Raw genomic sequence first — 16,953 nt, 5'->3', positions numbered from 1 at the left:
AGGCAGTCTGAAAATGTGAAGTAAATTTAAGGCCAAGAGAACTTGACAGAAGGTACAATGGAAGGTTTTACAGAGGGTGCAGACAAGGTTTCCAAGAATGTTTCTAGGGACAAGGGAGTTCATGTATGTAACCTGTCAATCTTTACAGCTGGAAATGAAGATCCAGGATTCCACTCGAAGGGCAGAGAATTACTGGCCATGTCATTTATAGAAATAATGCCATCGAAATCACCCAAAGATTTTTTTGTAGCTTTTTTTAGCTATAGTTTTTTTTTAAACTAAATACTGCATATACTTCCTTAATTCACTGGTGGAACATTTTTTTCATAAGGATATGAAAACTGCTATGATGATGCAAATCTTTCACTGCTGAATTCACAGACAACATAATATGAATGGAGTATTACCTAGAAGAATTATTCTATGATACACTGACATTTTTTAATCATTCACAGGAGATAGGTGTTATTGGCAAGGCCAATATTTATTTATTACCCATCCCAAATTTCCTTTAACTGAGTGATTCACTGGACAGAGGGTAATTAAAACAAACAACATTGCTGTGGATCTGGTTTCACATATCATCAGCAAGGAACAGCAAACATCTTTCCCAAAAAGTACATGGGTTTCTTTGACAATCCAGTAGTTTCATGGTCACCATTAGTGATCTTAGCTTTTTATGCGAGCCATGCTTCGATTTGAATTCATCCTGTGATCAATGGTCCAGATTTCTGGATTACCAGTTCAGCAATATATGTACTCTGCTGTCATTCCAATTAATTATCATTCTCATATAAATAATCACTTGTTCAAGAACAATGCTCGCTCAAAATACTTGAAACCTAAACACTGTTTGAGTGCTCCTTAGGGAGGCTGGTTAGCTCAGTTGGCTGAATGGCAAGTTTGTAATGCTGAGTGACACCAACAGCATGGGTTCAATTCCTGTTTGGATGAGGTTACCATGAAGGACTCTCCTTCTCAGCCTCTCCCCTTGTCTAAGGCATGGTGACCCTCAGGTTAAACCAACATGAGTCATATCACTCTCTCTGTCTGTCTCTCTCTCTCTCTGAGAGCAATGCTAGAATCTGGTCAGACTTCACTTTTGGAAGTGATATTATTCTTTAGTGCACTAAGAAGAGGCAATCACAAGCACATGGGACCGTTTTTACAGCTTTGCATGTTAACCATCCATTTTTTCAAACTTGAGACCTCACCTTAGCCATTCTCTTGCTTCTTTGGCCAAAGCACCCTAAACTGAAAATGCCAAAAATATAGTACACATAAAACATATACAGAAAGTAAACAATTCCAAGTAGCTTCAAGAAGGAAATGATACTACAGATAGGATTACAGCTGAAGAAAGCTTTTTACTGGAAACAATAAAGCTTGATCTAAGTAGCAGTCTGGCCTAACACTCTTTCTCTTAAATAGCAACTAAATTTTCCAACAGAAAAGTATTAAAGAAATGACTATACAGATAGTGTAACAAACTTATGAAAAACTAAGATCCATCTGTGCTGTTCCACATATTCCTGGATAATGAAGAATATAACAAGTCCATACAATCAGTTAAACAATGTAACAACATCAGAATTTGTATCCACGCTACTTAAATTGGTCTAAAGGACCAAGGAAAGGCATGAGCTAATTTTTATACATCTTGGAGAGAAACCAAGTGAATAATTATTGTTAACTTTACAATTATAATTTTTAAGGACATTATCATTGTTGTGCTTCAGATGTAAATTACCTTGAGTCACAGTTTTAGACAGAACTGGCAGTCGGTCTGATTCAGGCTCAGGTCGCATGAAACTGGGCACTGCAGAAGCTGTTGTGATTTCTTTCAGGAGCGTGCTAACCCCGTGTGTAGATTCCTTTAACAGGGATGTGACATTTTGCGTGGATTCCTTTAATAGGTTTGCAACTGCAGATACAGGCTTGTTAGGTCCATTCAAATCCTCATTGTCAATGTTGATTGCAAAGAGGATAGAGTTTAACCCTTCAAACAAAATTAAGAGACAAGTTACATATTAATTTTTGACTGGATTCACTTAATTCCTTTTAAATAAAGCTGTATTTCTAGTATAAATCTACATGATAACTTCGAGATTGAGGCCTCAGTATGTTCCTTACAAATCACCGAGTTACATTTTGTGATGTAAAATGTTTGTTAACATAGTGACCAGCACCTCCATCCACTTTAAAAAAAAAAAGGGCAAGTGCTTAGTACAACCAATAGATATCCTTTGGGAATGAACCATTTGTTCTCTAAGTCAATGTGCAAAAACACCTCCGAACCCCAAATAACTCCAAATTTCCTGGAAATGCAAGTAACTGTAAATTTAAGGTGATACAACCACAATGATTTACATCCCCCAAATTACCTTCAATTATGTACTATCAAAGGGAATGAATCTTGGAAATGCCACCAGCTTTCACATAGCAACAAATCAATGCCAAGAAGATAAAAACAGAACTGAAATATATTTCTGAACAACCAATAAATGGAAAATTGAGGTTCATCCTCTGCATTTGCTATGGCCAAAAAAAGTCAGGTACTGGAAGTTAAGTTATTTTCCATATATCCATGTCCAACTGTTTGGAACACTTCTACTTTCTGGCATAACTTGGTTTACAAATAATATGCAACAGCTAAATATCAAAGAAACGACTCACTGTACAAATCTTGCAAGAGGGAATAAACACATTACATTTCAATGATAGTTTCAAATTCTCGTAGGAGGCGATGGCCTCGTGGTATTATCGCTGAACTGTTAAACCAGAGACCCAGATAATGTGCCGGGGACTCGGGTTCGAATCCCACCATGGCAGATGGAGGAATCTGAATTCAATAAATATCTGGAATTAAGAATCTAATGATGACCATGAAGCTATTGTCGTTTGTCAGGCAAAAACCCATCTGGTTCACTAATGTCCTTTAGGGATGGAAACTGCCATCCTTACCTGGTCTGGCCTACATGTGACTCCAGACCCACAGCAATGTGGCTGATTCTTAAGTGCCCTCTGGGCAATTAGGGATGGGCAATAAATACTGGCCTAGCCAGCGATGCCCTCATCTCATTAATAAATAAAGAAAAAAAAATTACAAGTTAAATGCAGGTTTAATTTAAAGAAAAAATTACATTTATACTTCTTTTGCCAATTTATCAAGTACATTCCTAACAGCATAATAAATGGGAGTTGGCCATATGCGCCTTCAAACCTGATCCACCATTTAAATGAAATCATGGCTGATTCAATGACCCTCTTCCCAATTAATTTCTTTTTTATATGTTCATTCATGAAATGTAGGCATCGCTGGCTGGAGCACATTTATTACACATCCCTACTTATCGCTTGAACTGATGGGCTTGCTAGGGCTATTTTAGAGGGCAGATTAAAGTCAACCGCATTACTGTGGATCTGGCATCATGCGCAGGGCAGACCTTGTAAGGATGACAGATTTCCTTTGCTAAAGGGCATTAGCGAACTAGATGGGTTTTTACAACAATCAACAATGGTTTCACGGTCACTCGTAGCCTAGCTTTTATTTTCAGATTTTTGTTGATTCAAATTTCACTACCTGCCACAGTGATATTTGAAACCATGTCCCCAGAGTATTCACGTCTCTGGATTACTAGCTCATGACAATACCACTCTGCCACCACCTCCCAAGTCTCCTCAATTCCCTTGTGCAAAAACCTACTGATCTCAGCTTTGAACATACGCAAAGGCTGAACATTCACAGCTCTCTGGAATGGATAATTCCAAAGATTCATAACCTCAGAGAGAAAAAAAATTCCCTCATCTTAGTTCAAAATGGCCATTCCTTTACCCCGAGACTTGATCTCCAGTTCTATACTCTTCAATCAGGACAATGGCCTCTTAGCATCTACCCTCCCAAAATCTTGTACATTTCAATGAGATCAATTCTTACTCCCCTAGACTCCAGAGAGTACAGGTCCATTCTACTCGAGCTCTCCACATAGGGGTAAGTTTTCATCCAAAGAAACAATCTGATGAAACTTCACTGGAGAAAAGTCAATCCTACCCTAGGTTCAGGGATCAAAACTACACACAGTACTCAACATGTAGCCTCACTGAAAATCTCATACAAGTCCAGCAAGACGACTTCATCCTACTGCACCAAACGCTTTGCAACGAAGGCTGACATATCATGTGATTTGCCCAGCTGAGTGCAGAACACAAGGAACTTGACACTATCCAGGACAAAGCAGTCTACATAATCACTGGCCCAGCAACCACACAAAAACAGTGGCAACAATGTGAACCATATATAAGACACTCTACAACAACTCACCTGCGACCCTTCACAGGACCTTCAAATACCTTAAATTCCAAAGCCCAGAAGGACAAAGGCACTAAATGCACAGATGCATCACCACCCACAAATTTCATCGAAAACCATACACCATCCTGTCTTGGTACTGCATCAATGCTCCTTCACTGTCACTGGCCAAAATCATTACATTGCCTTCCTAACAGCACTTTGGGCGTACTTGAAACAGACAGATATGAGCCATTGAAGAAAGCAGCTCACAATCACCTTCTGAACAATTACGAAGGATGGACAATAGATGCCCACATCGCGTAAAAGATCTTTTTAGAAACTTATCCTTCCTAAAATAATTCAGAACAGAAAGCAGGTTGTAGCACAAGTCAAGGTACACAAGCTGTTTTTTCACCCCGAAACCAGCGCTCCCAACTGTTTTATGATTGCATCGCAAGGAAGCACATAGGAAAAAAGGCTAATTATTACTTTATTTTACAGCAATTTTCAGAATAGATTCTTTTGGATGAAGCCTTGAAATTCCACAAGAATTTATGCATTTCAAACATACAAGTGAGCAAAATAATTTTGCTCTGTACTGCCGCTGATGACAATATTCAGGTCTCTGAAACTGCGTACTTAGTGGGATAGAGTTGTTAAGGCATTGGCATGGTGGTAATGTCACAAGATTGGCAACCTGGAGACACAGGCAAATGTTCTGGAGACACGGTTTAAAATCTCACTAAAACAGGTGGCAAAATTTGAATTCAATAAAAATTGAGTTAAAGTGCCAGTCTAACAGTGACCAAATTACAATGTAAAAGCCCCATCTGGTTCAATAATGTCTATCAGGGAAGGAAATGTGTCGTCCATAAGTGTGGCTCCAGACCCACAGCAATATGCTTGACTCTTAACTGCCTTCTGAAAAGGCCTAGCAAGCCACTCAGACCAATGATAATTAGGCCTGGGTAACAAATGCTGGATTTCTCAGCAGCACCCAGGCACAAAATGACAATAATAGGATGAAACTTACACTATAGCAGAGGAACTAATACTACCTGCAGCTACTTGCTTGGGAAGAAGATGCAAACATTCACGCCAGCAAACAGCAGTGTCATGTTGAATTAACAGCAATGACATCTTAACTCATTTGCTGTTACATGTCAATAGCAACCAAATTGATTCTGCAGTCAGAATATGGTAGGCTTAGGACAACTTTTGGTGTACACTTTTAATAGTTCAATACAGGAGGATATTTTCTTTTGCCAGTTTTAGCCTACTGGAACAATGACCATTTGGACTCAAAGCACTGCCAACTGCTTTTGTTCAATCTCAAACTTGAGCTAATTATTCATCTGGAAGATGGTGAATAAAATAATAAGATAATCTTTGCTGCATAGGTGCCGCAGATAAAATTGTGAAAGATTGTCATTTGATACTTCATAAGTAACCAGAGTATCATTTGGTCACAGTGCACTGGTGTCTCCACTGGTCAAGCAAAGTCAATGACTTGCCGGCACAATGGAGAAATGGCATGTCTGAAACCAGCTGCTCCCAAAGTGAAGCAAGTTCACTGCAGTATGTATAAAAAAGCACTGGTTTCCAAAAGCAAACTAACCAACATGAAGGCAGTCCTGGACAATGCTGTGAAGTTGGCAAGTTTTATGAAAACTCCATCCTTCAATCTCAGAATACTTTTCACTTCATATAATGAGATGGGAGCATGTCGAATAATTGTTCCACATGGAAGTTCGATGGTGGTCACGTGGGAAGGTCTTGGCACATCTCTTTGAACTTTATTATATGACTAAGTTAGTGTTTGCAAATGTCTCATTGCCATTCTCTGGATCAGTTATCAGTTATGGTCTGTCACTAAATTAACTAATTCCAGGGCTTTACAAGTTGTGTACAAGACCTTAAATTCCCAGGACAGAACTGAGTCAAATGTAAAAGTAGCTGGAAACCTAGTGATACATCTTCAGCAATGGTCCCCAAAGACAATACTGGTTTTGCAAGTTTCAAGTAGAGTCTTCAAAACATCTTGGACATACAAACATAAGAAGTAGAAGCAACAGTATGCCATCTGGCCCCTCAAGCCTGCTCTGCCATTCAACAAAATCATTGCTGAACTTTCTCTGGACTCAGTTCCACTTACCTGACTGTTCACCATAACCCTTAATTCCTTTACTGTTCAAAAATCTCTTTGCCTTAAAAACATTCAACGAGGTAGCCTGAACTGCTTCACTGGACAGTGAATTCCACAGATTCACAACTCTTCAGGTGAAGAAGTTCCTCCTCAACTCAGTCCTAAATCTGCTCCCCCTTATTTTGAGGCTATGCACCCCCACAACTTCTAGTTTCACATGCCAATGGAAACAACCTCCCTGCTTCTATCTTATCTATTCCCTTCATAATTTTATATGTTTCCATAAGATCCCCCGTCATTCTTCTAAATTCCAGTTAATATAGTCCCAATCTACTCCATCTGTCCTCATTAGCCAAGCCCCTCAACTCCGGGAATCAATCTAGTGAACCTCCTCTGCACCCATTCCAGCGCCAGTACATCTTTCCTCAAGTAAGGAGACCAAAACTGTACACAGTACTGCAGTTTTGTTTAGAATTCAGAAGGGCTATCTGTCACAGCTTTTGTTAGTATCTGAGATGCTACTTGTAGAGGCCAACTTCAAACCAAACATAAACATAGTATATGATGAAGATACAATGAAAAAGTATTTTTTAAAGCAAAGTTTCCTTCAATATGGTGCAGGACACATGCTTTGTATTGGCTTGGATAGACATTTCACATTTTCAGTGTGCATACTCACTCAAAACAGAGCTCTGAACTGTAAAATTTGAACTGTGAATGATAGATGTTCCCAAGTTTCTTCAAAATAATTCTTTTCACCTTTTTCCCTCATTTCTCTACAAGTCTTCTTTAAGAGCATCAGTAGGCTGCTACTAACATGTTCAGGAATGGTTCAACATACACAAGTCTGGCCTGTGAAAAGACATCACTGCCAAGCTCCTGCATCACTCAATGTCCTTAGATAGAAACTTTATATTGGGGATCACTGGTAAACACAGTAGATATGAGAGCATTGGCTGATTTATTCTTCCATCCTAGAACAAAGATACTGAGATCAACTGTATTATTACACCAATACAACTGGTAGGATTAGGTTAATTTAACTTTCTCTAATCGTACGAGTCCAAGTGATCTCATGTCCCAGGAAGAGCAACTTCAGCGAAACATTTAATAGAAAATGTGCTCATTCTACCAGAGTCCAATATTCCAGCAGTAATATGGCAGGGTAATACAGGTAATTCTCCTATAACGCGATAGTTATGTTTTTGCATGACCTCGCACCATACAAAATTGCGCTATAGGAAATCGCCATAGAAAATCGCTATACCTGTACAGCAGAAAGTTTGTGTTAACCAAACAGCATCCACTATTCATCAATCGCATTACAGCCAATTCACATTATAGCACAACTACTTGTACTTTGGAGAAATGTTACAAGGATTGATGTTATGCCCTCACAAGCATAGAAGGTACTGTAGGTAACCAACAAAATCTTCAGTGATATCTGCAAGGAGTTAAATCTAAATCAAATCAGTAAGATGTCTGAACTAGCACCAAGTAAAAAGTGGCTACAACTTCAGAAATACTCATTTAGTGTCAGAAGGAAGAGTAAAACAGACAACATACAGATATCAATTCACCTAGCTAAATCCTTAATGTGATTGGCCATCAATGCTTTAGCTTTATTGTTATAAATTACAGAGGGTGTAAATTAACAATTATTTTTAAAGCCTGAATTTTACGAGTTAAACAACACCATTTTATAATCCAAATTCAAATAAATGAAGTATTTTTCAGTTCTGTCACAAAAGGCATTCAGACTGCAAAGCTACCAGATCCCAAAGGCACATTACTGCACACAAAAGTTATACCAGGAAAATGTTGAGGTAAGTAATTACAAAGAAGACCTGCATAAAATCTGAACAGCATGAAACAAATGTTTGTGCGAATACTCTTACGTGGTGAATTCTGGGAGTATTTAAAGCTCACTGCACTGCAAACAAGGTCTTGACACACCATTCTGCAGCTAACTATACAGCCTAGTATTTGCATAATTTGTTGAAACTCCATGTATACAACTTGCAAAACAACTTTACTTTTGTGTGTGAATACCAGCGAGACACAAATAATACAGTCACAGCCATTAGAAAACATGCATTGATAGCGTATCTCACCTGCTGCCATCGTAGGAAGCATGCTTGCACGCTCTTCCTCCCTCATAAAGGACCAATCTTCATAGAAGATACTAAAAATTACATGATTCACAAAAAATGATTCCTATGCTCATAAAATACAGCACGTAAGAACAAAGTTGCATTTTAAATCATAAGTAGTCTGTTTAAGTGCTGTGCAGTACTTATATAAATAGGGTCTAAATTCCACAACTGTTCCGTCAGGATCAGTTATTCTTCAGATAAACAAATCAAAAAAAACTGAGCCGTAATGACACTTCAAACACCTGATTATTGACAGTAAAATGACAACTTTGCAACATTTTATAGCAAATAGTTTTGACATAGCTATACATTATACATGTCTAAAATAATTAACACCATGGAAATAGTTCATGGCAAAAATATATCTTCAAAACTAATTCCCAAAACCAGGGCAGGTGGTTTCAAGCAGCTTAACAAAAATATAAATTGACAGAACTGCAACATTCCCCGGTAGTATTATGAAGAACAGACTGTAATTCAGATGTCCAAAATTTCCCAAAGGCAAGCTTCAATACTAATCTGCCTGCCTAAGCACAACTGGAGTTACATTTTCCAACAAGTAACGAGCAATGAGGGGGGCCAAAGGCAGGTGGCACAAAGCCAGCTCCTGAGCTTCACTACTTTTCTTAAGAAGTCAATTTACAAAGATTAAGAACTACTCATCTACACCCTTAAATAAACTCAAAACGACTTTAAGAGACTTCCTGCAACTTCAAATTGGAACACAGACATAATGGGCTGAATCTTGGATTTTTTTTGCTAAATGTCAATTGTATCAACTTTTTCTGGAATGATTTTGTCATGAGGCCAAGTGAAATTTCTTGCTGTAACTAACCAAACTTGCTTAATGAACTGCCACCCATCCCTTTTGGCACCCCCTTCATCTGATTCTATCCCCACCTTACAATGCACCATTCCCAGAACAACATACTGCCTTGACAGAGGGCTGCTGCCAGCAAGGCAAGTTGCCTGGTTGCCTTACTGTGTTAATTGGAATGGGAAAGCAAGGCATGAATGCTCCAAGTGGGTGTGAAGTGAGCAAGCAAGCAGCCCCGAGATGCAGCCCAGTCCAATCCATGTTGATGAAACAAAGTAAACAGTGAGAGTCACTGGGTTGGATTTGTCTGGTTTTTTGTGCTAAGGACATACCTGAGCAATTTTACACAATGGTGGATAGATGCCAGGTAGTTTAGCTGCACTGGAACAGCTTGACGAAGGGCGCAGCTAGTTCGAGTGCAGTTTTTCTGCTTTATTGCCAGAATACTCGAACAGCCCATAACAGCCAACAGACATTAGAAAGGATATCAACATTTCAGCAGATACACAAGTTAAAAGCGACAACTTTTCAACCATTTATTACCTTAAAAGATTTGCATCAGCAAGAAGCATATGCATATAACGTTCAAGTGAATGCTCATTGAGTGCAGATCGAAGCCAGGCTCTGCCCCGTCCTATATCTGTAGTGATATTCTTTAAAGAGTAGTATCTTTGCAGTTCATGTTTATTCAGATGTTCTTTCACATAATACCAAAACACAGGGTCTGAAAAGAAAAGCACATTTATTTTTAAACCACTTTGTGATAAATAAAAGATGAAAAATTAACTATGCCTACTATAATGCATGATGATTGGCTTTTCTCTTTCAGTGTACTATGAAAGAGTGAAGAGTTTTGCTAAAAACAAATGATGCACTTTGTTTTGATCCATAAGAGCTACCTCCAGCGCAAACCAGTTTCAATAAGGATGCTAATGCCCTGAATGCATGCCTAGGAAATCTACTACCTCAAATCCGAGATCGTTATTTCCACAGCAATATCAGACAGAGCCGACAGGTTCCCAGGCTTCTGTGGATTTTGTCTTTACATAAGCTTGACTGACCATTCCACTGGAATTTGAAATTTCAATTTTCTGTGCTCTGTTCAAACTTTGAAAATATGTCTCAACCTATCTTATTTCAACCATGTAGTCAGTTTGAAGCCAAATAAAGATATGTTAAGGTCAGAAAAACTCTATGGAAGGACAACAGCAAACCATCTAGGATTAATATTGCAATAAATCAAATTTACATTGACATTTTAAGCAACAGACAGAAACGTTTCAAATTTTCTATCATTCCAAGGAGGTATATATTACGGGGTCAGAATTTTTTAATGCTGTAACTGTCCATTAAATGTGCCTAAAAATGTGAGAAAATAAGTGTTTGTAGATTACTTCACATTCTTATTCTGTTTCATAGAAAGGATAACATTGTTGATGACAAGGACATTATACGATAAAATGTAAAAAGTATTAAAAGAAAGAGACAAAAAACCCAAAAGAACGGCGGATGCTGGAAATTTGAAACAGAAACAGAAATTGCTGGGAAGTCTTAGCAGGTATGGCAGAACAGTTCTGAAGGAGGGTCACTGGACCCGAAACATTAGCTCTGATTTCTTTCTACAGGGGCTGCTGGACCTGCTGGGATTTTCCAACAATTTCCGTTTTTGTTAAAAGAAAACGATTTGCCTTTATACAAGCACTTTTCACACTCTTAGGATATCCCAAAGTACTTCTGCACATTTGGCAAAGTCTAACATTCTGTAATGTTCTACATTCAAAATTTTAAAATCTTTCACACACAATATTCACAAAACTAGATCTCTCATGACAATGCAAATGATAATCTAGGACTCGAGGACTAAGTATGAATTTTGATGCTTACAATGACTTAAATGCAGCATAAATCTAAAATGTTTTGACCAGTGAGGTAACAGTCACTGCCTGAAGGTAAAGGCATTCTTAATGTTCTCTAATGCTCAAAGTAACAGCCTCTCAGTTTATAAATTTAGTACTTGTAAACGTACTTATTTGCTACTTCACACAATTTTCTTTGGCTGCAGGTAATACTGTTCCCTTTTCTTAACTTCATTGCTAGTCATCCATTTCAAAAAATATTATCGGAAATCACACGAACCCAGGTTATAGTCTGACAGGTTTATTTGAAATCACATGCTTTCGGAGTGCTGCTCCTTCGTCAGGTGAAGTCTCGTTGATGAAGGAGCAGTGCCCCAAAAGCTTGTGATTTCAAATAAATCTGAGAATATAACCTGGTGTCATGTGACTTCTGACTTTGTCCACCCCGATCCAACACTGGCACCTCCCACAAAAAAGATAGTTGTTAAACTCTAACTATGGTGCTTACGGTATCTTAAATCACAGATACTTGATTAATATGTTTATTGTTCTTAGAAACTTCTGTCCGAGAGTTAGTTAAAATGAAAAAATATCCCACCCACTTCCAAAGGAAAGTCTTTTCTTGTCATGTCTTCAATGATCAATGGCTGATCAAATGGTAATTTGCTATGGTCCAGGCATGGCTGACTGCTTCCAATCACAACCTCTGCTCAATGTAAACATCAGTCCTCCTCAGCAACATCAAAAAGATCTCCATTCATAACATGAGCAATGTTTAATCTCAGTAAAAAGCATAAACTGTCTGGAAAATTCGAACAAGGACATCATTTTCTTTTTCACGCCAACACTTTGTCATTAGTTTCAGCTTCTACAGTGTAATTCCAGAGAAACAGGATGAAATCCAAAAGCCCAATGTACATTTGTTACCCTTTATCTCTCTCTCACTCACACACAAATACAAAGATAAATGCGAATAAATGAAAACAGCAACTTGAGGAAAATCTCAACATTTGTGCAGAGAGAAAAAGAGACAGTTGAAGTTTTGAGTCCAATATGACTTCCTCAAAACCAAAAGAATAACCATATTGGACTTGAAACGTTAACTCTGTTTCTTTCTCCAAAATAAAAAAAGAACCTGTTCTCATGCATGGAAATTCCAGTATACACGAGAAATTTGCAATGCATAAGAAATTCCAGAATGAAAGGATGACCTGTTTGATGAATTTCATTGTTACATTTGGTGGTTCTTCTCAAATTTATGCCGTCACATTGCATTATTTCTAGTAATATATACTGATGCAGAAAATTAGTAGACAAGCATTGAATAACGTTTTGGGGCAATTCTTTAGTTTGATGGTAATTGTTTCTTCACCAATGTTGGCTTTCAGAATAAACAGAAGAATCAGCGCTCAGCAGTTACCTAATTAACTATTTTTCCATTGATGGTTATCCACTGAATAAATCTGCTTCATATTTGCTAACATTTACCTTTTTTCAGTAATGCAATCACAGAACACCGGCTTCTCATTCATAGCATCACAGAATCCATACAGTCTGGAAGCAGGCCATTCAGCCCATTAAGTCCACACCAACCTTGCAAAGAGCAGCCCACCCTCCCGACCCTATCCCTGTAACCCTACGTTTCCCATGGCTAACCAATCCAGCCTGCACATCCTGGACACTATGGGCAATTTAGAATGGCCAATCCGCCTAGCCTGCACATCTTTGGACTGTGGAATGAAAGCAGGGCACCCGGAGGAAACACACGCAAATATAGGGAGAATATGCCAACTCCACACAGACAGTCGCCAGAGGATGGACTTGAACCTGGATCCCTGGCGCTGTGAGGTAGCAGTGCTAACCACTAAGTCAGTGTGGTGCCCACTGGTTGTGAAACTTTCATATATTCCCTAGTGATGATGTACAGTCTCTAAATGCAAGTTGTTCATTTCTAATTTAATCAATAATACCTCATTTCAGCAAACTGGTACTTTTTTTGCCTAGCATGTCAGGACAAACCCTAAAGTCTGACAGTTTCAGATGCAAAATGACAAATACATGCCAGATGCACAAATCACCTATTCAAGAAATGAGTTAAATGATAGCACTGATTCCTGTCACATCATATCGTACATACACCACTTCCTTTCATTTGTTGAAGGCAGGTTACTCATGGCTCAACAAATGCCCACCCAGCCACTCACCAATTTTCATTCCTGCATTCACTGGAAGGAGAAATGTAGAACTGGGAGTAAAAAAAAAATCTATATTTCTACCCTCGTCCCAACCCAAAAATATGCATCGTAACTGATTTCAGTTCTCATTTTTGGTTTAAATTTCCTTACTCTGAAACTGTACTCTATTTTTTGCCCATGATGCAATGTTTTTAAAACCAAAAATGTACAGTCTCAAACTCCATGAATTTGTAGCACCCTCAAAACCTCTTGAAAACTGACAAGGCAATCATTCATTGCCTACCCTTGATTGCTCTAAACAGCCCACTTCACTTCATTCACTGCAAATGGACATTCTTTTGGGCACAGTGTACTCAACCAACATTTTCAGAGAACCTAAAAGACTGAAGAATTTTCATGTTGTAATTTGGAGGCACAAACTAACGCAGAAAAAGAGGAAGCAGTGTCACTGCAACTTACTTCTCTTTGAATCAGTAACAATTAAACATTTTGAGAATCTAGGCATACCTAATTGAAAAGGAGTTTTCGCTCATTTGAAAACTAGACTGCACATAGAACTGCAGCTTTCATGTGCCAATTATGGAACAGACAAATCTAGCAGAAATAAAACCTGACTTTTGTTACAATTATGAGGTTCAGCAGATGATTACATTTTGGGACCATGGCTTTAAATTGCGGGTAGATGAAGACAGTCATGTGACCTATTCTGCAGTCTACCTGACAGTAATCATGCATGGTTTGATTATGAGGGATTATTGGAGGTTTCATATTATTTTAATTTGAAGATGATGCAAAGTATTTACAATTGGAGACGGTGGCCATCGTCTCGGAGTTTACCACAACTAGAATCTGTGACACCAACGTCCCAGGAATGTGTTAGCAAATTGTTCTCAATGACACTAAGCTATCCAGTTACTCCTAAAAGCATTATGACCTAAAAATCGCCAATCAGTATTTCTACATAGATTAGCTACCTAATTAGAGATAGTAGGAACTGGAGTCTGAGATAACAAGGTGTGGGGCTGGATGAACACAGCAGGCCAGGCAGCATCAGAGGAGCAGGAAAGCTGACATTTTGGGTCTGGACCCTTCTTCAGAAAAGACAGTCACTCTGAATTACTACTGGGAAGAACGGAAATGTGGAAACTCATTGGAAGCTGGGAGCAATTATTTAACTTTGGTAAAGGACTATCAAACCATGCATTGGATGAAAACTATATAATAGGAATGTCACTTTCCATAGGTCAAGCATAAACTGTCTACAAAAAGAAAGCAGTACTTATTTAGAACATTTTGTTTTAATTATATGTTAAAGTAAATATTTTAGGACACCAAATCTTTACTGGCTATTCTTTCTACTAATAAATACTAAATATTATTGCTCTCTACAAGGATTACAAAACCATGCATATATTCAAATCAGAAATGTGATGCATAATCCAGAAATTTTAATATTCTTGCAGATTTTATTTTTCCATATTTATTATCAGAAAGTTACTTCAAACAAAATCAATTTTCATAAAATTCCAAAGGCACTCAATGGCCATGTGACATTATGGACTTTGTCATAACTTTTCACGTCACGTTAAATAAACTGTGAAAATAATGGAAGTTCCTTCTTCAACCACTGCCATAGAAACTGGTGACTTGGCCAGAGGTGAAACTGTTTCTTAGCTAAAATGAATTATATCAGTGGCAGTGGTCAGGATACAGACAGTAATGATATTAGAAATGTACACTACCAAAAAATATGCAGAGTTTTATCATAGAAACTTAGAAGAAACAAATGAAAAGTAATTCTGACTAAAACATAGTTTTAAAAAATGAACAATTCATCCCTTTACAATGTAAATCTCATAACCATACGGTTGATTAATTAACACTTTGGGCATATCAGTGAATTTTAATTCTGCACTCTCTCCAGTCAATCTTAAACAGAAACTTTAATTTTTCTTTGAGTTTGGTACAAGGAATTTGTCTGCATTTTACTAATTAAAATAAGTAACTGATTAATAGCACAAAACAAGTTACAGTGAGATCTTACACAGTGAAGCTAAACATTACTTATCTTTTGGGGAGGAGATGGACTAGTGGCATTATCACTTGTCTATTAATCCAGAAACGCAAATAATGTTCTCGGCACTGGTTTGAATGGTACCATGGAGATGAAGCAGTTTGAATTCAATAAAAATCTAGAATTAAGAGCCTAATGATGATCATGAAACTTTTGTCGATATCAGAAAAACCCATCTGATTCATTCATGTCCTTTACGGAAGGAAACTGCCATCCTTACCTGGTCTGGCTCACCTATGACTCCAGACCCACAGCAATGTGGTTGACTCTTAACTGCCCACTGGGCAATTAGGGATGGGCAGTAAATGCTGGCCCAAGATCACAGGAATGAATTAAAAAAGAAAAATGTACTTGAAATGCACACTACTCTTCAATACTTCTTCTCCTGGTCCCAAATAAAGGAATGCAGGAAATGCTTAGGATGGCAGTAAAGAAAATTAGTCCCTTTTGAACATACTTTCACTAGAACACCATGCCATTAGTGTATATAGCAGTTCTTAGGAATCACCAACATGAAAAAGAGATAAAATAACTGATCAGTGCCATAAGTTTAATTTCTCTGCAAACTCCTTAAGGTTATATTTCTCTCAAAAGTAATCAGTGGAATGATTATTCTATAGTGTTGGCAACTTTGCACAGCCCAAAAAAGGAGTCTTTTGATCAAGAGTCCCCTACAATCGTGGGGCAGCACTGGATAGAAACTTAAAAAAAAAAACAACAAAACTACAAAGCTGTGTTAGGATCTTCAGTTAGCCTTGCCTATTTAAGATAATTGCTAAAATTAAAAACATAATTAAATGCATGGAATAGAAAACATTACTTTAATGGACAACTCTATGGCACAACAGTCGAGTAAGAAATTAGACCACTTAGACTGGATTGTCATAATGAACAGATCATTAGGATGCCACTGGAAAACAACAAATAAATTACAACAGGCCAATAAATTAATTCAGGGATGAGATGGAAGGGTAATATAAAACCTGTGACTAGGAACAGCCTAAGGGGAGATAAGGAAAATGATGCAAAGACCTGATTGATCAAGGACACAGGTATCTACCAATGCACCAGAAATTCATGACAGGTGAATACCATTAAAGGCAATGTTATACATCCTGGTTTAATCAAGACTTAATGTTTTTTTGGGTATCTCAAAATAAAGTGAATCCTTATCAGGCCATAAGGCACTTCCAAGAATCTGTCCAGACCCACACCACAATTCAGGGTGCAAAGTAAAAGGCTTTTGGAAACCTCAGTGTAATTTGGATGTGGAGAGGAACTCACAAAGCTTCAATCTGATACCTCTGAGTAATTCAAGGAATCAAATAGACTTCTGATGCTGAGAAAACTCAGAGTTCTGAGGAAGTGTCACTGGACCCAAAATGTTGACTCATTTCTCTCCACAGATGCTGCCAGAC

The 16,953-nt window shown here is 38.0% G+C and overlaps 1 protein-coding gene across 3 annotated transcripts in view; it reads right to left on the bottom strand.

Annotated features, from left to right (window-relative positions):
* Positions 1-16,953, bottom strand: part of snx29 (sorting nexin 29) — a 396,186-nt gene that overhangs the window by 315,221 nt on the left and 64,012 nt on the right. For all 3 annotated transcript variants that reach the window (XM_048609502.1, XM_048609503.1, XM_048609504.1), the window contains exons 5-7: positions 9,954-10,134; positions 8,552-8,622; positions 1,751-1,999 (exon numbers count right to left, since the gene is read on the bottom strand). In XM_048609502.1, the coding sequence (XP_048465459.1) occupies positions 1,751-1,999; positions 8,552-8,622; positions 9,954-10,134 (501 nt within the window). The remainder of the gene's footprint in view (positions 1-1,750; positions 2,000-8,551; positions 8,623-9,953; positions 10,135-16,953) is intronic.

This window comes from Rhincodon typus, chromosome 21 (genome assembly GCF_021869965.1).
Source record: "Rhincodon typus isolate 14 chromosome 21, sRhiTyp1.1, whole genome shotgun sequence".
NCBI lineage: Eukaryota > Metazoa > Chordata > Chondrichthyes > Orectolobiformes > Rhincodontidae > Rhincodon > Rhincodon typus.
Note: the sequence above shows the minus strand (reverse complement) of the source record. Positions and strands in the feature narration are given on the sequence as shown.